Genomic DNA, 22,492 nt, shown 5'->3' on the forward strand with positions numbered 1-22,492 from the left:
GTCGTTGTGCGTATGCAAAACCATGCCTCACATAGTCAAATAAATCGCAAAGTGCTGGGACTGCTGGTCCAGGTCCAAGTCGAGGCGGTTCGGGTCCAAGTCGTAGTGATCCAGGTCAGAGTCGAGCCGACCCATATCAAAGTCGAGGTGGTTCAAGTCCAAGTCGTAGTAATCCAGGTCCAAGACGAGGTGATCCAAGTCCAAGTCGAGGTGGTTCAGGTCCAAGTCAAGGTAGTCCAGATCCGAGTCGAGGTGGCTCGGGTCCAAGTCGTAGTGATCCAGCTCCTAGTCGAGGTGGTCCATATCCAAGTCGAGGCGATCCAGGTCCAAGCCGAGATGGTTCAAGTCCAAGTCGTGGTGGTCCATTTCCAAGTTGAGGTGGTCCAGGTCCAAGTCTAGGTGGCTCGGGTTCAAGTCGTAGTGATCCAGGTTCAAGTCGAAGTGGTTCAGGTCCAAGTCGAGGCCGTTCAAGTCCAAGTCGTAGTGATCCAGGTCCAAGTCGAGGTGGTCCAGGTCCAACGTCCAAGTCGAGGTGGTTCACTTCAAAGTCGTGGTGATCCATATCCAAGTCGTGGTGGTTCAGGTCCAACACGAGGTGGCTCGGGTCCAAGTCGTAGTGATCCAGGTCCAAGTCGAGGCGGCCCAGGGCCAAGCCAAGGTGGTTCAGGTCCAAGCCGAGGTGGTTCAAGTCCAAGTCGTGGTGGTCCATATCCAAGTCGAAATGGTTCGGGTCCAAGTCGTGGCGGTTCAGGCCCAAGTCGAGGTGGTTCGGGTCCAAGTCGTAGTGACCCAGGTCCAACGCGAGGTGGTCCATGTCCAAGTCAAGATTGTCCCGGTCCAAGTCGAGGTGGTCCACGTCCAAGTCAAGATTATCCCGGTCCAAGTCGAGGTGGTTCGGGTCCAAGTCGCAGTGACCCAGGTCCAATTCGAGGTGGTCCAGGTCCAAGTCGAGGAGGTTCAGGTGAAAGCCGAGGCGGTCCAGGTCCAATTCGAGGTGGTTTAGGTCCAATTCGAGGTGGTTCAGGTCCAATCCAGGTGGTCCAGGTCCAAGTTGAGGCGGTCTAGGTCCAAGTCGAGGTGGTCCAGGTCCAAGTCGAGGAGGTTCAGGTGAAAGCCGAGGTGGTCCAGGTCCAAGCCGAGGTGGTTCAGGTCCAGGTCGAGGCGGTCCAGGTCCAAGTCTAGGAAAAGTTTTGACCCATATTTTTTCATTTGGCGTTTGAAGTTGGGCTTGGGGTTTTGTGTTTGTTTTTGCAATGAAATATTGACAAAGATATATTTCTTTTCTGCATATTTGTGACAAATAAGTGCCCGAAATATGTGTTTCTTTACTTTTCCAAATTAAACATTTGGAAATCTTGAGATAACTGTCTTATAAGAATTCAGCGTTTTCGAATTTATAACGTTATTTGCTTCAGTGTTCTATATTATAAAATTAAGATGAATCTCTCATACATTTCTCTAACAAAACTTCATATTGAGCTCCAGCCCACTCCAATGCGCTGCATCTTGTGGGAATCTTATTGTTCCGTTTGTCCCTTGCGGCCCCGGACTTCAGTTCAACTGTGTTCGATCCTAATGGGGCAACGGGATGGCAGTCTTGCACTTCGCTTCTATAGAAGCGATTGCGTACATTAGGATCGCATCGCATCGTCAGCAAGCGCAGGGGGGGGGGGGGTTTTCCCGTGGGCGAGAAGAAGAACAGGTGAAGAGAAGATTGTGTACAATCTCGATAAGGGCAACAAGAACTAATAAAAGCACGATTAAAGGCAGGCAATCTGCAAGTCCTCTTACCTCCCCCCTTCCTGTTCTACCGATGCGAGTCAGGCTACAGAGTCAGCTCGATTACGGTGCGGTGGCAGCCTCGTGCACTCGAAATTAGAGTTGCTTGTTGCTTGTCGAGTCGAACATATTTTCCGGATGCATGGGCAAACAGAAAATGAAAGTACGATGTTTTACTAACTACGGCCGGAACGGAACCCTCGGGGTGGAACCACGACGGTGTGACGAGTAATAAATGGCTCCCAACAAGCGGCAGAAGCATGCGGTGTTCGGCTCGATATCAGCCAGCGCTGCTTGTTTGTAAGGAAAATGTCGTTCGGGGCGATTTTCGGTTTTCGATAACCGGCGACCGGCACAACGCAACGATGCGCGATGGGGTGGTTTACGTACATACATATCTTGTTTGGCAAAGGCAAATTTATTGGTGCAAGTGATGTGGCTGCTTCCAGCGAAGATTACGGGAATTTACGACTTTGTGACGCACGGTTAGGGCCTTTGCTGCAACAGTGCCAGATAAGTGAGTAATGCAGTATGTTTGAAGATTACCAGTGCAGTGCGATTGTGTGCCCCAAGGGAGCTAACTGGGGTTTATATTACGTAGGAATTTTTTTTTTTACAAATCATCGTGCTGTGCACAAGGATACTGCTTCGAAAAGTAACATTCAATTGATTTAATCATTATTGTCGACCATTTTACCGAAACAGGAGGAAAAAGGGTCAAACCCGAGACCTTTTCGAGCAATCACCACTTAAACTTTGTCCCACTTTATCAACGTCAGCCGATGCTGGCATAATGTTCACCGAACCGCAAATTGAAAAATTAAAAATTAACTCTCCATTAGACCGGCGACCGGCGCAGCATCCGACACCGAACGAGATCGCATTTTAAATCCGCTCGAAAGGCTCCGCAAAATTTGACCTCATAAAAGCAAACAGCGCGTTGGCATAATGGACTGCCGGGCGCGGGGGGACACGAGAAAGAAAAATCGCTACTTTTGCCCATTTCCAGACAAACTTGGACGCCTATCTTGGTCCCTGTCTCCATCTGTTACCTAAGCACGAGTGACGGAAGCGACGGCGACGGCTGGGCCCACCGAAACCACCGCAAGCCGAACCATACTGTGTGTGTGTAATCGATACATCGATCCGCGCCATTTTCCGGCCTTGGCCGGTTGGGACCGGCTCGGGGTTTTGGGGGGGTTTGAATTACCTCGCGCGCGCGAAGTAAAAGTACGCGAGCGAGAATGAAATGGGTTTCCTCTTTTTTTATGGATGGCAATAAAGGAGAAAAGGTTTGGCATATAATTTGGGTTTTTTTTAGTACATCAGAGAAATGTACTTAAAGATCGAAGCCTGTGCCACCTTTTTAGTTTCAGAAATTTACTTTAGTTTAGTAAAATTTAGTCAAAAATATGGAGTAGTTACTCATAAAGCTACATTGTTTAAACTCTCAACATCTCGATTCATCATCCTATTCCACTCAGTACAAGAACCGGTCATACGGAACAGAAAAATTTGGAATAAGCCGGAAGCTGTGAAACGTAAACTGAAAAGCAATTTCATTGCCAACAAATAATTCGCCTCGAATTATTAAATTCCGCCTCGGTTGTCTGCCTTCAGCTTCAGAGCAGCACTCAACCATTTTAACTAAACACATTTTGGCTCAATTTAACCAAAAACATCCCATCAAGAAGACTGGCTACTCTGCCAAAAGTCGAGCGACAGTAACAGCAATGCTATCTGCCGAGTTAAAGTTGAACTTTCACATACTAGTGTGTGTATATCAGAATATGGATGTACACAAACACGTATGCAATGCATTGTCACGCTCGCACACATCTTTTCCCACCAATACATGTACACACAGCTTCAACTTTTGTCGGAAGGGGTGCGCTGTTGCTTCTGTTGCTCGTCATTTGTATGGGCGCGAGGAAGAGATGCCAGTCTTCTTGATGGAATGTTTTTGATTTAACTCTGTTTCAAAGAAAAGCGAACAGTCATAAAATCCAGATTTGCAAAGATGTAGACAATTTGTTTAACGACACACACAGAGACAGACAGAACCACCACCGGCGGGCGGGCGGTTTCGTCATCATTCATGTTTGCGAGCTCCTCGCATGGATGACACAGAAATTTGTACCTCGTCGTCGTCGTCGTCGTCGTCGTCGTCATTCCGCCGGAAAGGAAGCACAACTTTTCAAACATCAACAATCCTACGGCTTTTGTTTGATAAGCATTACGCATGCATCATATATGTACGGGAACGAGTACCGGGTGAACCCCTTGCGGGATGAATGGGGTGGCTCACAACCACCACCCGCTGTATGTTGCTGTTGCTGGTACTTACTTTGAAGGGTAAAAGTGATTAAAAATCAAACCCTTATCTTCGAGCGTCCCGAACTGAGGGGACGTCTTTATTTCAAATAAGACAGCAAGTTTGAGATCCACCCTGAGTTGGGGTAGTCTGCCATTCCGTGTACAACATAAACGAAAGATTTATGGTGCTTCTTGGAATTTTTTCACCACCACCACCACCAGTTGGGAATTTGGCTCGGCCGACTGGCCAGCGGGGGTCCGAATTTTGTACGACCCAGTCGGGGTATCTCCGGTCCGTTCGTTCGTTTGGATGAATAATTTCGCCCGGTTCGGTACGTTCGTTCGTTTGCTTTTTAGGAATCATCATCATCATCGTCATCATCATCAGCATAATCGTCGTCGTCGTCCTCGTCGAGGCCTCTTCGACGCTGACCAGTTTTATTGGTGCTTCGGCCGAGCAAAATATATATCCTTGTGTGCTTGTGTGCGGAGGCTCTTTTCAAATGATACAATTTGTTCTGTACTTTATTGACTATTCACTGTTGGAGCAGCCTTGATGAGCAAACATCTTTTTCGTCTTTAAATTAATGCGAAGATTTTTAGACAAATTGATCGTGCCCCCCCAATGCCGTCTCCAGCCGGTTTTGCTGGCTAGATGTATGTTTAAGAAAAACGAAATATAGAGTAAGGTGATGTGGTAGCAAATTATGTTATTAAGAGAAAGTTTAAATATTAAATCGCTATAAAATTAGGTCGTTAGAGTTTCTTGTCATCGTTTATCATTTCGGACGCAGAATGAAAAAGATCTGGAAAATTGGATTCCGGCGGAAATGATTGCGCAGCAGCCTTATTTGATGCTAAGAATCATTGAATTAAAAATATTTTCTCATTCTTACAATTTAACTGAGCCGTAACAAGTTCTCCTTTGAAATGGTAGATTTTTCTGGTTCCCCAGAAGTCTTCAATTTTTCGTAGCAGATTAGCTGGCTGTCTTACGCTCCTGAAGCTTCCTTGGGAAAAGCAGTCCGTGATGAGAGCTTCTCCTTCCTTAGATTTTAGGGGAAAGTAAGTCACCTAGACTTGACGACCCGTCGGCTTCAATAACCGGTGCCTCCAAACACTTCACCATCCAGCTGTCGATGATTATCGTATGCGGTGTGCATTGGTGTTTTCATCGACCGCACCAACCTTTCCCACGCTCCTCCCACATGGGTTGCCCTCAGTAGTATAAAAATCCTTTTTTTTTGTGTGAATTAGTGAAGGTGTTTGTCAGCTTTTCATGTCCAATCGTAAAAGTCGTATACTCGTTTATAACACTTCCTTTACTTTCTCTAAATCTGCTCTGGAACAGCTTTGAAATTACTCTACAACAACTCTAAAGCCCTGAAACTCCTCTTCAACTTGTTTCAAATATTTCACCATATGAGTTTCTACTACTCTGAACTACTGAACTACTCTGAAATGTTTCTAAAACTGGTAAGAAACTACTTATCATCTTTTGGTCTTTCAAAAATCGCTCCATGAAAAACCCTAAAACATTTTCAAAACCGCCCTGAAAATGTACTGAGACGGCTTTGACAATGCTTCAAAACTACCTTAAAATTGTTCTGCAAATGATTCGAAACTTCAACTGCCTTAAAATCACACTTAAACTTCTTCGAAACTGGCTGGAAAGCGCGTTGGAAACTGATTTGAAACCAGGGTTGGCGTGCACAGTTTGCTTTTGCACTTTAGACTGTGCCGCCTTAACGTAGAAGAATTTCTAACAGTTGCGTGTGGAATAGTTGTAGGGTTAGTTATAATCTACAATATTGCTGAACTACGTATTGCTTTACCTCTTGTAGTCAGATTTGGCACGCTTTTTTAGCTAAGATTGCGCTCTACTGATTACTGCTCCTCAGCCAGGGAGGATTTAAAAACCGTTTTCAAAAAACGTTTTAAATCGGTTCTAAAACTGTTTTAACGCAATATTAGACAATTTTCCGCGCAGTTTCTGAGCAATTTACGGACTCTTTTGCAGTGATTTTAAAGCCGTTTTGAGCAGTTTGTGATCAGTTTCAGAGCTATTTCAGAACATTTAGAGTAAAGCATAAAGACTTTATTAAGTGTCAAACCAGTTTTTAAGCGGTTTCAGAGGGGTTGCTTAATTTCAGAGAACGTTCAGAGCAGTTTTATTGCAGTCTCAAAGCAGTACAGGCCAGTCTTAAGGAAGTTTAAGAGCAGCTTCGGAGCTGATTCATTGCCGTTTCAGAAAAGTTTTTGAGCAGTTTCACAGCAGACAGTAATTCCAAGGCAGCTTCTAAGCTGATTTAGAATAGTTTCTGAGTAATTTCAAAGCAGTTTCTGAGTAGTTTCCGAGAAATTTCTGAGAAGTTTTTCAGCAGTTCCAAGGCACTGTCAAAGAAGTTTAGGAGTAGTAGCTGAACAGTTTCAGACAAATTTCAAAGCAGTTACCGAGTAGCTTCAAAATAGATTTTGATTAGTTTCCGAGTTTCAGAGAAATGTTTGCAAAGTTTCTGAACGAATTTAGCACAGTTTTTATGCAATTTTAGGAAAGTTTTGTAAAAGTTTCGGGCAAATTTCAGAGCAGCTTCAGAACCTTCTCAGAAGAACTTCAGAGCAATTTATGATCAGTTTTAGAAGAGTTTCATAGTAGTTTCTGAGCAGCTTTTGAGCAATTTAATTAAAGTTTTGAAGACATTCTAGAGCAGATTTAAAATAGTTTTTGTGCAGTTTCAGCCAAATTTCAGAGCAAAGTTTGAGCAGCTTCAAAGTAGTTTCAAACAACTTTGGGACGGTTGATGTATGGGACATTTGTAGAATTAGTTATTAGCGACAATATTGCTGAAATAACGATTACTATGCCTTTTGTATAGGGTAACGGCACCAGTTTTCGCCACCCTAGGGGTTCAAAAGTGTTTTATTGATATTTGGAATGCCATAATTAGCAGAACATATGCAAAAATTTAAACATAGTTATGCACTGAACTAATAAAATATGACTACAAATCCTTAATGGTTATATAACTCAAATTAGCATTTATCAGCAAGATACAGACGATGCTTTTGGGGGAGGGGGGTGGTGGTCGAACTGGAGCACAAAAATGACGAAAACTGGGTCAAAACCCAGTCGAAAACTGGTGCCTCAACATGCATCACAGATTTTACATTTGCAACGACTTTTTCAATGACTTTGGGCTTAAGTTTCATGTCGAAAACGTAGCAAAAATGTTTCTGTTTAATGTAGGCTAAAAAAATTCTCATCGATATGGAACTAAATGGCAAAGAATCCTGGTTTTCTTGTTTGCTGTCTGAAAAAGTGGCGATTACTGGTGTCGTTGCCCTATATAGTGCTATAGGGCTGCTACTCCGTTGGTAGCAAGATGAGTGCTCGTTGCGCTACCAATGGCATTGCAGTTCTACAGCGTAAAAACTAAAGATAAAATATTACTTTCTTCAGCAATATTGTAGATAAATACTAGCTCTACAAATGTCTCATATACCACTTTTTCAAATTCTGCTTGGCTGAGGTGTAGTAATCAAAAGAGCAAAATCGAAGCGAAAAGAACATGCCAAGCCGGGTTGTAGCTTGTAGTTATGATGCTACAAGGCTGTAATAACGCTGTAAGAGTACTCTTTTCGCTGCCAATGGTGTAGCAGTCTTGTGAACCAGTGATTAATAAGGATAGAGATAGATAGTAATATTGTGGATTTAAGAGTGACTCATAAAAAACTTTTTTAAATTTATGTTTTGCTGAGATGATACAGGCGAAAGAGCAAATTCGATTTATACTGTGCGGGCCAACCCTGCTTGAAACTGTTCAGAAGCTTTTTAATATGCCACCAAAATTTCTAAGCTTTTTGTTCGAATATTTCTGTTTTAAACCCACTCTGCGATGATCATTAGCTTAACTGATGATCACGGAAAAGTAAATTCCTTTCTCTATCACTTATCCTGCTCTTTCTCGAGCAGCTTTGATCGAACAGTTCTTTCTCGATCAAAGACGGTCCCTGCAAGAGTGGTAATCCAGCGTAGATATTGAAGTACAATGCCGCTTCCAAGCCCAATCCCAAACCCTAGTCTAAGACCAAGACTAATACCAAGCTCAAGCTTAAGACCAAGATCAAGCTCAAGCTTAAGACCAAGTCCTAGACCAAGACCAAGACCATGACCAAGACCAATACCAAGACAAAGACCAAGCTCAAGCTTAAGACTAAGACAAAGACCAAGCTCAAGCTTAAGACCAAGATCAAGCTCAAGCTTAAGACCAAGGCCAGGACGAAGACGACGACCAACACTAAGGACTAGATCAAGCTCAAGCTTAAGATCAAGACAAAAGACCAAGCTTAAGCATAAGACCAAAACTAAGAGCAAGACCAAGCTCAAGCTTAAGACCAAAAGAAAGACCAAGCTCAAGTTTAAGACCAAGTCCAAGACCAGGATCAAGACCAAGCCGAAAACCAAAACGAAAACTAAGGACAAGACCAAGACCAACACAAAGACCAAGACGAAGACTAAGGACAAGACCAAGACTAAGACGAAGACGAAGACCAACACCAAGGCCTAAACCAAGCTCAAGCTTAAGGCCAAGACAAAGACCAAGCTCAAGCTTAAGACCAAGACCAAGACGAAGACGAAGACCAACACCAAGGCCTAGGCCGAGCTCAAGCTTAAGACCAAGACAAAGACTTAGACCATGGTCTAGACCAAGACTAAGATTTAGACCAACACAAAGACCTAGACCTTGACCAAGACTAAGCTCAAGCTTAAGACTAGGACCAAGATCAAGACCTAGATCATGACCTAGTTGAAGACAAAGACCAACACCAAGGCCTAGACCAAGCTCAAGCTTAAGACTAAAACCAAGACCTAGACCATGATCCAAGATCAAAACCAAGACCAAGACTGAGGTTATAACCTAGACTATGAGCAAGACCAAGACCAAGACAGGAACAAGACTAACACCAAGACCATGTCCAAGCTCAAGCTCTAGACTAGGACCAAGTCCAAGTTAGGTTCAAGTTCAAGGCCAAGATCAAGACTAAAGCCCAGACCAAGATCAAAATTGAGATCAATATCAAGACCAAGATCAAGATCAAGAGCAAGATCAAGGCCAAGACCAAGATGACTCCACGTCCAAATCCAAATTCAAATTCTGGTCCAAACCCAAGGCCTAGACTAAGGGCCTATAGCTTTGCACCGCTTTCGGAAACATCAAAATATTTTGCCATTTTCTGTTTCCTAAAATCCGATTCATTCAAGATGTAGGACTTCCGAGTCCAGTCCAAGCCCATGATCTAGATCAAGACCTACATAAAGACCAGGATCAAGAATAATTAAATATGGGCTCTAAAATTTCAACTCAAATTTTGACTTTGAGTTGGACTCAGGATTGAGTCAATTTTGGACTTAAATTTGCAAGTAGATTGGGACTGTGATTAGGATCCAAATTTGGTCTCCAAATTGGACCATTCCCAGACTTAAATTTGGTTTCTAATTTCAACTCGATTTTGACCTCCAATTTGGACTAAAAATTTTAACTGATTTTTTTTAACGATTGAATCAATGCCCTCCGACATTTATTCTTACGTCCAGCTGAATTTGGACCAAATTGAACTCGATGTTTTCCTTTTAACCGGACATTTGAATGAAATTGGATACGAAGTTTCATTTGAAATTCGCGTTGACATTTTTCGTCTTATTCTCTCACACGTTTTACCTTCTTTCTGTTTCCTTTGTCTCTTTCTTCTTTCGTTCCCATTTTTCCATTTTTGGTTCCGTTTTTCTATTTTTCTGTATGTACCGTATTTTTGGTTTTTGCTCAAACTTTTTTTCTAGTTTTCGTTTTTTTGTCCTCTGTTTCATTGTTCCGGTTTTCTTCGTTTCTTATCCTATTTTTTGCGTATTTTCAATCCTTTTTTTTCACTCGTTTTTTGCTGTTTCCTTTCCTCTTTTGCCCCTGTTTTCGATTCCAGTCTTCATCTTTTTCTAGCCTTCGTTATCTCCATTTCTTCTTGTTTGTCGTCTGCGTCTGTTCCGTGTTTCCTATCTCTCTGATGCTATATTTTTCGTCTTTTCCGTCGCGTCCAAGTCCAAATCAAAGTCCAAATTAAACCAAAACCAAGACTAAGACCCAGACCATGACCTAAACCAAGACCAACCCCAAGATCAAAACCAAAACCAAGACCAAGACCAAGGATCTAGACCAAATCCAAGTCCAAGTTCAGGACCAAAGCCAAGCCTAAGACCCAGACTATGACCAAAACCAAGAAGAAGAGCAAGTCCAAGTCCGATTGCAGCTCCAACTCCAAGGTAAAGCCTAAGGTCAAGTGTAACTTCAAGTCCAAGTCCAAGGCCAAGTCCAAACCCAAGTCCAAGTTCAAGATCAAAACTAAGACTAGAATCCAGACCATGACCTGAACCTGAACCAAGACCTAGATCACGACCAAGACCAAATCCAAGTCCAAGTTCAAGACCAAAACCAAGACTAAGGCCCAGACCATGACCAAAACTTAGACCAAGTCCAAGTCCAAATCCAAATTCAAGCCCAAGTCTCAGTATAAAACCGAGACAAAGACCAAGATCAAAAATTATTAAATGGAGGCTCTAACAGGAATTCAAATTACAACTCAAATTTTGACCTAAATTTAGACTCAGGGTTGGACCATTTTCGAACTTAAATTTGCTCGTAAATTGGGACTGTATTTCGGACCCAAATTTTGTCTACAAGGTGAACCATTTTCAGACTTAAATTTGGACTCTAGCTTTAACTCGATTTTGGACTCAAATTTGGATATATTTTTATTTACACTCGAGTCAATGCACACCGGCATTTACTCTTTCGCCCAGCTGAATTTGGACTGATTTGAACTTGAGGTTTAAACCTTTAAACCGGACACACTGGCACGAAATTGAACACGAAGTTTCGTTCGAAATTAGCATTGACATTTTTCGTCTTATTCTCTTACACGTTTTACTTACTTTCTGTACCATTTTTGGTGTTTTTCTTTTTTTTATTTGTACCGTTTTCTTGGTTTCTACTCAGACTTTCCTTTCATTTTTTCTATTTTTCATCCGATTTGCTATTTCTGTCCCGTGTTTTCTGTCTCATTGTTCCGGTTTTCTACGTTTCCTATCCTATTTTTGCGTCTCTTCATTCCTATTTTTCCCCATTTTTTCACCCGTTTTTTTTGCTGTTTTCTTTCCCGTTTTCAGTCTTTTCTCTCCTCTTTTTCTCTATATTTTGATTCCAGTTTTCGTCTTTTTCTAGCCTTTTTGAGCTCCTTTCCTTTTGGTTCGTCATCGTCTGCCGTTTGTCCCGTTTTTCCTCTCTCTGATGCTGCATTTTTTCGTCTTACCTGTCACGTTTATTCTACTTTATGGCTCCCTTTTTTCCCTTCCCTTTCAGGTGATTCTTTTTTATCTCCTGTTTTTTGTCTTTCTTTTTTGTTTCATTTTTCCTGTGTTTCTGTTCTCCTTTTTCTGTCCCATTTTCACGATTTCTGTCCCATCTTTCTCTATTTTGATCCCGTTTGACATTTTTTTCCGTTTTTCTTGTTTCCTCCGTTTTTTCGTTCCGAAAAGGGAATAGAAGTTTTCTGTTTCGTCTTCCCTTGTATCGTTTTCCCTCCCTTTCGTTTTCGTTTTTCTACTGTCCCGCTGTTTTCTCTTTCACTGTTCCTTTACTATTCTTTTTCTGTCCCGATTTTCGTGTTGTTCCTGAGTCCTAATTTTCCTCCGTACCGTTTTCATCTGTTCTCTTCCGTTTTTCTCCATTTTCAAGCAAGTTTTTGCTTTTTTTCTGCCCTGTTTTGAAAATTTTTCGGTCCCATTTTTTATTTCCGTTTTCCGTGCTCAGCCGCTTCACTACCAAAAAGATTATCAAATATGACGGAAGCATTCTCATGGACGATTTCACGTGTTTGAAGGCGAGCTTCGGGCAGCTATCAGGGCAAAAACTTTATCTGGTAATGGCTCGGGATTGGATTCTTGCTACTATTAAATGTGTGTTTGCTGATAAATTTGTGCTTGTAAGAAAAGTGTTGTGGTTTGGAAAAACAGAATAATCACAGGAAGGTGTATCTGTCATTACTTATTATAAAAATACCGGCTGATTTAGTTGTAAACTCCAGACTTTCGGGTTCAATTGGATTTAAAATAAAAGTTGAAATTGGATTAGAAATTGAACTTGGATCTAAACTAGAAATTAGAGTTGAAATTAAAAGGACTTAAAATTGGACTTGGTTTAATTTGGGAAGCTTTACTCCATATTGAATCGGAGATTGTACTTAAAATTGGATTTGAAATTGAACTTATATTAAGAACTTATATTGAACTTATATTACTTATATTGAACTTATATTGAACTTATATTACACATAAATTGAACTTTGGATTAGATTTGGAATTACATTTGAAAATAAACGTAAAATTAGAATTAAAACTGTAATTGAAATCAGAGTTTAAATTTGATTTAAACTTATACCTAAAATTGGCAGTAAATTAGACTTGAAGCTGGGCTTACAATCAGACTTAACTCAACCGCACGATAGACTTGAATCAGCACTAATTTGTGATTGATGTTTTACTTTAAACCGTACATGGACACTAAATTAGCCGAAAATAGCATCCACGTTTTTCCGTTTTTATTTCTGTTTGTTCTCTTTTCTGTGCCGTTTTCTTGGTTTTTGATCACACTTTCCTTTCGGTTTTCTCTTTTCCTCTCGTTTTCCTTTTTTATCCCGTGTTTTTTCTATTATTGCTCTGGTTTTCTTCGTTTCTTATCCAATTTTTGGATAATATCCAATCCAATTATCCAATTTCCACTCCTATTTTTCCTCCTTTCTTCTTTCTCGTTTTCAGTATTTTCTCTCCTCTTTTTTCCTTTTTTTCGAAACCAGTTTTCGTCGTTTTCTAACTTTTGTTAATCTTATTTCTTCTTTCTTTCTTGTTGGTCGTCTTCGTTTGTTTCGTTTTTCCTCCCTCTGACGCCACATTCTTTCGTCTTTTCTGTCACGTTTCTTCGGTTTTGCCTTTTTTATTTTTCGTTTTTCCCTTTCCGTTTTATTTCTCCAGTTTTTCCTTTCTTCTGATTTTGTCCCATTTTCCTCTATCTTTTTTCTTTTGTCGTTCTTGTAATTTTTATTTTCCCTTGTTTTTTGTTCCGTATTCCCTTGTCTCGTTTTCATTCTTATGCTCTTTCGTTTTTCTACTGTCCAGCTTTTTCCTCTTTCACTGTCCCTTTATTGTTATTTTCCTGTCCCGTTTTACGCGTTTTTTCTGAGACCCAATTTTCCTTTGTATCGTTTTTCATCTGTTTTCTTCCCTTTCTTCCACATTTTCAAGCAAGTTTTTGCACTTTTGCTGTGCGTTTTGATATTCTTTTCGGTCCCGTTTTTCATTTCCGATTTTCTTCTTATTACGTCTTGCATTTCCTCCTTTTCTATCACGTTCGGTGTTTTCTCGATTTTATGCCTGTTGTCTTCCGTTTGTATCTTTTTCACATAATCATTTTTCTCTGTCCCGTTTTTTTTGCTGTTTTTTGCTCCTTTGCCATCCTATTTTTGCCCTCTTTTCTGTTCGGTTTATCCTAATTTACTTTTTCGTTTTCTTGGTTTTCTTATTGTTATTGCATTTTTTATTTCGTATTTCCCCTTTCGAAGTTCGGAAAAGTTCTTAAACTTTTTCTTTCCTGCATACCTGTCTTCTCGATTTTAGCCTCGTTTTTCCTCTTTTTCTTTCCCGTTTTCCCTTTTTTGCGTAGTTTTCTGCAGAGCAGCAGGAATGTGCTATGAAAATTTACTCACTTTTTCATAACAAACTGTTTGCTCTACGTTGTTTGGTTCATGCGATGTCACTTTTCGAATTAGGTATATGTTCAGGAAAACCAAATTTGTCAACAACAACAAAAAGTTATTATTAAAAGATTATAAATCTGTCAAAACAGAATTTTCCGTCTTTTTTTTTGAAATTTTACACAATCACTTCGAAATCAGTTCGAAAATAGAAATGATTTCATTTTAAACTGGTCTTGAAACTCAGCTTGAAATTATACTTAAAGTTGCACTTTAAATCACAGTCGAAATTAGACTTGAAATTGAACTTAAAATAGAAACTGAAATTGGATACAAATTGATCTTCAAACTGTATTTGGAATTGTACTTGAAACTAGACTTATAATTAGTCTTGAAATAGGTGATGAAATTTGGTGTGTAGTTAGAATTGAATATGGTCTTGAAATCGAGCTCAAATTAGGCTTCAAACTAAACTTGGAATTTAATTTATAACAGGACTTGAAAATGGAACTAGTTTTACGCAATTAATTTAATTATCGTTTAAAACAGTAGTAGATTGAATTAAAACGGCGGACTTCTGGGTTACAGAAATTATGTTGTTTTACATTAAACTTTCCTGAGAATGTGAGGCACGAGCTCCAGCCTAGACACGCCAGTGCAGATGAGACAATGTAATCGGATCTTGTCAAAAATGTGTCCCTCCATAAGCCTTCAATACAGCTAGAATGCAAAATCAGTTGTATGAAGTGATAGGGGTGCAATTTGTAGGAGCTTATCCCTAGTTCAAGCTGATTGAGCAGCTATCAAAAAGCATAAAATTGTCTTAGAAATTGATTGCTTATCAGTATAACGAAGTTATAAACAAATATTTGGTATATCAATGGGTTTGCCTTTGCACTAGAATGATTAGAGCGACTAACATTGAAAGATATCACAGGACTAACATTGATTTACGATATTACAGAATAAAATGTGTCTTCTATAGGTACACCCTACCAAAACAATTGCTGAATTGGTGCGAAGGTTGAGGCAGTTATGGTTTGATTTTTCTTCACTAGGGAAAAATATTTCGTATACAGGAAAACTCAACAGAAGCATGACCCGCTTTGAAAAGAAGACCGTAAAACTTGGTTCATAAATATTATTCACTCAATCATTCAGCTCGAAATTGCTTTTCTCTTTTTTGCATTTCAATACAAGCATAAAATAATCGAATAACTTTTGCAAAGTATACCTAACCTAGTACGTAATGGTTCCAAAACACTCACCACCTACGTAAACATTCTCCAGCACATTAAATCGCACCTGTTCAACCCTAAGCTAAAGGATTTCTTTTTTTCTTTCTTTTCCTCTTTCATTATTAGGAACCACCAACCGTTCCGTGAAAGCCAACGGACTCCGTTTTGTGAGTGTGTGTGTGTGAGTGTGTATGAGCTTGTACCGTCCGTGGTAGAAGTGCAATCCGGTATCGGCGTAGGAGTGTTGTGTGAAAATCACTAAATTCTTTCCGCCGGCCGGGTACAGCAGCGGCATAGCAGGCGGCGTTGGCGGCAAAATGCACGTTCCGGTATTTTACCGCAGCAAACTGTGAGTTGCAAATTCAAAATCCAAAAAAAAGAGGGAAAAATAAGAGAAAGGAAAAAGTTTTCACTCTACCACGTCATATTGGCCGTGCGGTGCCGTGATCCGGACTGGTCCGGATATGAAAGTGAAGCCAGCGCCCCGTCGTCGGAAGAGGATGTTTTACGGGGTTGACGACGCTGCTGATCGTGGTGCTGCTGGTCCGGTTCTGTACTGCCGCAGTCGAAACCGCCTCCGGCGCCAACAGCAGCAGCACCAGTGACGAGTGAACGCATACAAGCAAGCACAGGAAGTACCGCGGAACGGACAGTAGCAAGCAGCAAGCAGAGCAGGGAGTGTGGGAAAAACAGTTCGGCAGCCGCCACCGGAACCGACCAACGGCGGGGACCGACGGCTCGAAAATGCTAATCAAGGTCAATGTGTGGATATACGTGCTGCAGCTTGTTGTAATGAAAGGTAAGTTCTGCTGTCCTTCTGCCCGTTTTGTATGACCAATCTGTAAAACTTCACTTCAAGTCCACCAACGGAAACGAAAATTAATTTACAAATCGGTTAATTATGTGGGAGGTGAGCCGTTTGTTTAGAGACGCCACCGCGCCGTACCGGGAAGGGGGCGTCGTAAAGGCTGTCGTAAAGTTGGTCGTTTTGCTGCCAACAACGTTAGATAAATATAAGGTTGCGAAGCCCTCCGGCAAATTTATACAACAATGAATGGTAAAGGCGTGTAGGCATACCGTCAACCATGTAAACAGCCGCTCTCGGAAGCTGCTGACTCGACTCGACACCACGACGGCAAGTGTAAGTTTCTGCTGATTACACTTTCACCCTCCTGCCTGCGGTCTCCGGTTCCGGCCGGATCACATCGACAGACAGACATGTCGGACCGAATAGTTCACACGCGAATCTTATTTCTGTAGCCTCTTTCTCGGGTGCAGCCGTGCGAAACGAGGCGTAATTGAGTTTATAGTTTTCGGGGGTAGTAATTTATATTGCCGAGGTTGGGAAACTAGACGGCTGCTCTGCCAGCCAGCCAGCTAACCAAGGCAAGGGTGGTACGGTACGATGGCCTTTTCGCACTTGCTGCCGGCATTGCCGGTTTGCCAAACGACGTGGGGGCGTGGGTAAACTTTCCGGCTGGCTAGAAAGGCCCCAAGTTAGCAAGCAGCGGCATTTGCCAGGAATTGCCGGTTTGCTTATGGTTACCGCCCGCTGGAACCGTGTAGTCCGTGTCGGTGGATGAAAACTATTTCCGAAAATTTAGATTTGTTCTGGTTGTTTGGAGCTACACCTAGATAGGGTTTGCAATCGATACCTGCCTGAGCTTAGAGTAAGCGGTTGTTACGGAGTAATTAATTTTCTTGTGGGTTTCTCTCTGATTGATTAGATTGAAAGACTCAGAACTGGAAAATGGGAAGAACTAGTTTGAAACTCTAAGATACCATCAAATATATAATCTTTTCCGAATAAATCATGTTTCCTGTACAATCCGTTTGTTCTACCTTTGAGGGAAGCCAAAGACTGGCTAATCTTATGGCAACATCAGTCAACTACAGCACATTCTGAGGTCTATCCATTGAAAAGATTTATTCTGTGACTTCAAAGAGGTTTCTTTCACGTTCTGAATATTACCTACATTTGGGTTGTAGAGCAAAAGTGAAATCGATTTGATCTTATTTTGTCGGGAGTGACATTATTTTGTATTTTATTGCATATTGGATTTTAATCAAGTTCAACCTAAACCAAACTAAAATTAAATTCAAATAGACTCCAATTAAACGCAAATTAAGCTTAAATCAGACTTACATCACGCTCAAATGAAGCTTCAATCAGACACAAATCAGGCTTTAACAAGACTGAAAACAAATTTAAATCAGACTCAAATCGAACTTTAATTAAACTCAAATCAAATTTAAATCTGTTTACCGGAAGAACGTGTTGCAGCGGCCACCAGAGACTAATGAACTTATGAAAATAGCTTTTACTTATGCCCAGTGCGACTGACTTTAATTATCTTAATCATAATTTTAAATAAGCAAAAAGATAGATATAGGGTAAGGAACGAGTTAAGCAGTGTCACCTATTTTAATCAGTTGAACATAAATGAGCCGAAAATGCACTTTTTTAGTCATATTTTCAAAATCTTTTGATAGGATCATCTTCACAAATCACTTAACCATACATTTGATTCACACAAACACAATTTATTGGGTTTCCGACAAGAAATATGATGAATTAAAAATTGTTGTCCAAAAACGTATATTTTTCAGCTGCTGAAGGCAATCGCCACCTCGCTACTAACGAATCCATCACATTTTTCAGCACTGATTACAACCACTCTAAAAGTCAAGCACTCAATTGTCACATACCATATTATTCACTCTCTTTTTTTCTATTATCTAAGGCTTTGTCACTAGCCGAAAGTTTTATTATTTTCTAACAAAACTGAAAACAAATTCTGAATTGACGGAACCTGTTCACCAGTAGCAGCAGCTGCAGCACAACTGATGAATTATCGTGTTGCCAAGACACTGTTTCGGTTCTGGAAATAAGAATTTTAAGTTTGAAATTAACTGAAACCTCCTATGGTGAAAAAGTGGTTCAATACTTTCAAGAGAAATGCATGTTCATAATTAATTTTTCTTTATTAAAAACAACACAAAAGACAGGTTTTTCAATAATTTTCGAAGATTTTCTCAGTGATTTAATAAAGCAACGATGTGTTTCAATGTTATTTGCTTTGACAACACTGTTCTGAGTCGGATCGTTTGTACTGCTATGTTTACCTCTTTTGTTCTCCCACAATCCTTATGAACAGCGACGTCAAACTCGCAGTTTCCCATAAGAACACTAGAGAATAAAAAAGACGACGAATACCGTTTGCCGAACGGTGCGGTGAGTGTAGGCCCCGATAAACAATTTAGACAGATGGCATTTTACGCATCTATGCCGATACGCTATGCCGATTACGCATCAGATGCCGATTAGTAGGTGCGGATAGGAACGCAAACTTACTGAATAGGGGCAAAAGTTCGAGGCATTTTTTATGAGGGCGTATAAAAATTCAGATTTCAGGATTGCTTAAAAAAGCACCTTGCGGGTGAAAATAGGTTCGGTCTGTTCAAAATTACTTCCGCCGCTCCAACTTTTAAAGCGAAAAATCAAAAGTTTACCTCAACAATAGTGTCTTCTAATGGTAACAGCTTGAAGAACTAAAGATAGCAAGAAGATTGGTATGCTGATATCCCCCACTTAGTCAACCCATCGCTTGTAATAAGGTAAAACAATCAGTGACCCGCTTAGACTGCTTAAAACTAGTTCTTTACCCTAAGTATAAACGGTCCTATCGCTTTCGATCACACGGACGGTTTTTTCTATTGTTCCCGACTATTGACGTTTCTCTGCTTTGGTGACTCGCTTGACCATTAGCTCCATCGACGATCCCTTCATTGGGGCACGAGTGTAGCTGAGTTGACGCATGAGCGTTAGTAGCAATAGGAGCATTGGCCTCCTCCTCCACGAAATACGCCGATGGTCATCCTAAGGTATATGCTGACAGACGCCCACGTCTAGAACAGCGAGCTTCACGGCTGGACGCTCGTAGATGCCGCTGGCGGTCTGAATTGTGGCCCATCTCACTTGACCGTCAACTCCTGGCTTCGTGGCTATAACTCTATTGGACAATTTGTCACATTTGCAGATTTATACCAAACCCATTTAGGGGAACTTCGGATACTGTCTCGAGTGACAAAAAACGTCCTTACACGTTGAGACTCCAAATAAGACTGATCTTTATTGCGCGCTATGAGAATCTTAAATGAGTGGAACTCATTCCCATTACACCTCCACCCTTAAATTAATTCACCTACTTTCAAGTTTTATTTGCACCACCACCCTTAACGTAGTTTTAATAATATGAATAATATAATAATATGAAAATAAAAAGTGTAATCTACATTATTTGTCTCGGAGAAATGTGGTTGGTTCATTGCTTTTTGGATAATTTTTCTAAATTTAGATTGCTGTGCTTTTTTGTTCCTTGTCTTTTGGACCGTCGCAAGTAATCTTGTGTTTGGATTTGTGGTTCATTATGTTCTTCATTCCTACACTCTAAACCTTCCTCGGTTTCATTTGTCTCCTCTAAGCTTTCATGATTTGATTCATTTTTATAAGGATCTGAACTATTTTTTAATACAAACGTTTTTCTTGAAATTTTTCTTAGCTGGTTTTTATGCGCTTTTTTATGGTACCTTCTATATTAATCAAATAAGTTAAGGTTGATAATGCTTTGATTACTATAGTCTCACAAGTAAAAGATTTGCCGTTAATGTTGGTTGTATAAATAACTTTGTCCTGTGGATTTAGTTGATTCTTCGATTCGATATTTTCTGTAGTTTGTTGAGCAAAGATAGAACGGCTATGCGTTTTAATACTAGTGAGTTCCGTACGAGGGTTGAATGCGAATATACGTTGATTGGGTACTATTCCATCTTCTGTTGTTGGGGTTTGATGATGGTGGTGTAAAAATTTTCGAATTTCATTGTCGATCTGTAATGATGAAGAATACTCGTTCTCATTGATTAGCTTACTCAACACAGCTTTTGGCAACACACAATCGTAGGACAAATGGCCTTTGTTGTGGCAATTGTAGCACACAGACTGAGTGCTTGGCCTTGAATTGCTTCTATAGCTATATGCATCAGACCTCTGCTGCTGTTGAACATTTTCGTTCAACCTACTCGCGTGTATAATTGGTTGCATACTGCTTCTCGCGTGGCGTGTCCATTTTCTATTTTCCGCCACATAGTTCACATCATCTATAACATGCGTAGACATTTTATGCACTTCTTGGGCTGCTACCTCAATAGTTTTCGCATTTTCCATCAGCTGTCCTAAGTTCTGCTGATGAGTCGCTTCACGTAGCATTGCTTCCCGTGTTTTTTTATTTTTCAGTCCAGCTACGAACATTGATTGGACTAGCACTGCTCCTGTTTCTGCAGTTACACTGCAATGCTCTACAATATTTTGCAGCTCGATTGCGAAGTCGTCCAGCGATTCACCTTCTGCTTGCTTTCTGGTTATAAGCCGATATCTTTCCGCAAATACATTTTTTGCTTCTTCATGCAACTGTTTAAATTTACACACAATCTGTTCATACGTTTTGTCCACTATTTTGCCTGGTTTAAAGCTACCGATAATTCTGTTCGCGGTTTCAGGACCGACACTAGTAATGAATTCTAAAGTTTTCTCCTCGTCTGACGTTTGATTTGATTTAAAAAAAATATCCACCGTTTGCAAGTATGAATTCACATTCAGCCCTGGTACATACACTGGGAATTTGCCTTTTGTTCTTTTATCCCCTTCCATTGTACCCGGCTTGATATCACAATTTGAGGTCATGAAAGACACTGTAGTACACACAGTACTTCAAACGAATCGGGATTTCTAATCCTCGTCGCCAATTTGTCACATTTGCTGATTTATACAAAACCCATTTAGGAGAACTTCGGATACTGTCTCGAGTGACATAAACGTCCTTACACTTTGAGACTCCAGATAAGACTGATCTTTATTGCGCGCTATGAGTATCTTAAATGAGTGGAACTCATTCCCATTACAACTCTTCCTTTCGGCCAGCATTTCCGCGGGAGGTTCGGATCAACGATTATCACGATAGACTAATCTCAAGTTTTTAGTCTTGACCTTGAAATGCGGTCATACATATATTTTAATGTTTTTTGAAACGACGGTTCTACAACTACAACGTCACGTGCGGTACCTTGCAAGTCGTAAGGGCCGGCATAGTGTCGTCGTCCTGAAAGTAAACAGTAGTTAGATTAAAACTTCTCGCTCGGTGGTAATCTGTAATTGATGTAGGAAGCGGCACAATATGTGTCGATAACCCAACCAAACGCGTCGCTATTCTTGAAAAGTGGATTTTGCGGTCTCCTTTTGTCCAGCGCCTCTATGGTTCAAAGGTACAAGTACCAGCGAACCACATGCCCTGGAGGGTGTTGTGGGTTCGAATCCGGTTATAATCTTAGATTACAGCTTGGTTCAACTCATGCACCTTCCAGCATTGGACAAAAGGTAGGAGTCAAAATGACTACTTGTCAAGCATAGCTACCAATACCCCCCCCCCCCCCCCTTCCTTTCCGCTCTTCCCCACCTTCACCAAAAAATTTTCATTTCTTCCCCTACCGTCCCTTCATCAATTGTAGAACCATCGTTTCAAAAAACATTGATTATCACGATGTCCCCGGTCTTAATGAGACTCACTGGTTCAAGCCATTTGATTCGGCGAGTGATGGATGGTAAGTAGTCGCGTATCCATTGTCTCCAGAATAGGTCTCCAGAGTAGGATTGTCGTCGAGACGTACCCATGACTTCAATCCACTAGACGAGCCTAGCAAAAAGTCGTTTGGGGTGAGCAGGGGCGAGTCGTCGTCTTTCAAAGGTATACTGGTCAGTGGTCGTGAATTGATTATGCTCTCCACTTCTATCAGAGCGTTTTCCAGGATCTCGTAGGAGCTCGGGCGATTCGACAGTAGCTTACAGAGATACTGTTTGACTGTGCGGATTAGACGTTCCCACGCTCCGCCCATATGCGGGGAGGCTGGCGGGTTGAAACTCCAGCTAGTGCGGGTAGTAGTGAACTCGGTCGTTTGTCGATCCATCCCGATCCCGGCGTTCCCGATCCAGACTTTCGAGAGCAGCCTTCAGTTCCTTACTAGCACCACGAAAATTGGTCCCTTGGTCACTATGGATGACTGTCGGTGTACCTCTCCTACCTATGGCGTTACGTAAAGCCTAAACGCAGGATTCGGTACTGAGTGTGTGTGCAATATGCAAGTGTATGGCACGGATGGTCCGACAGGTAGCTATCAGCACCCAGCGTTTTTCTGTTTTACGGTTTGCGGAAACCAAGATCAGGCCAAAATAATCCACTCCCATATGTGTAAACGGACGAGAGTAGGCAGCCAGACGTGCTAGTGGCAAGTCGGTCATGGCTGGCGGTCGTGGA

At 41.2% G+C, this 22,492-nt stretch overlaps 2 protein-coding genes across 2 annotated transcripts in view; one reads left to right on the forward strand and one right to left on the reverse strand.

Moving 5' to 3' along the window:
- Positions 1-226: 226 nt before the first annotated feature.
- On the reverse strand, positions 227-15,746 carry LOC128732359 (WW domain-binding protein 11-like). The gene is made up of 2 exons (XM_053825606.1): positions 15,550-15,746; positions 227-1,178 (listed from the first exon to the last, which is right to left on the reverse strand). Exons 1-2 carry the CDS (start codon positions 15,744-15,746, stop codon positions 227-229), a joined length of 1,149 nt encoding a protein of 382 aa, XP_053681581.1.
- A 126-nt stretch (positions 15,747-15,872) lies between these two features.
- Positions 15,873-22,492, forward strand: part of LOC128732360 (uncharacterized) — a 98,548-nt gene continuing 91,928 nt past the window's right edge. Inside the window, exon 1 of the mRNA XM_053825607.1 lies at positions 15,873-15,927. Coding sequence (XP_053681582.1) covers positions 15,873-15,927 — 55 coding nt within the window. The remainder of the gene's footprint in view (positions 15,928-22,492) is intronic.

The sequence above is a fragment of the Sabethes cyaneus genome, chromosome 1 (assembly GCF_943734655.1).
Source record: "Sabethes cyaneus chromosome 1, idSabCyanKW18_F2, whole genome shotgun sequence".
Classification (NCBI taxonomy): domain Eukaryota; kingdom Metazoa; phylum Arthropoda; class Insecta; order Diptera; family Culicidae; genus Sabethes; species Sabethes cyaneus.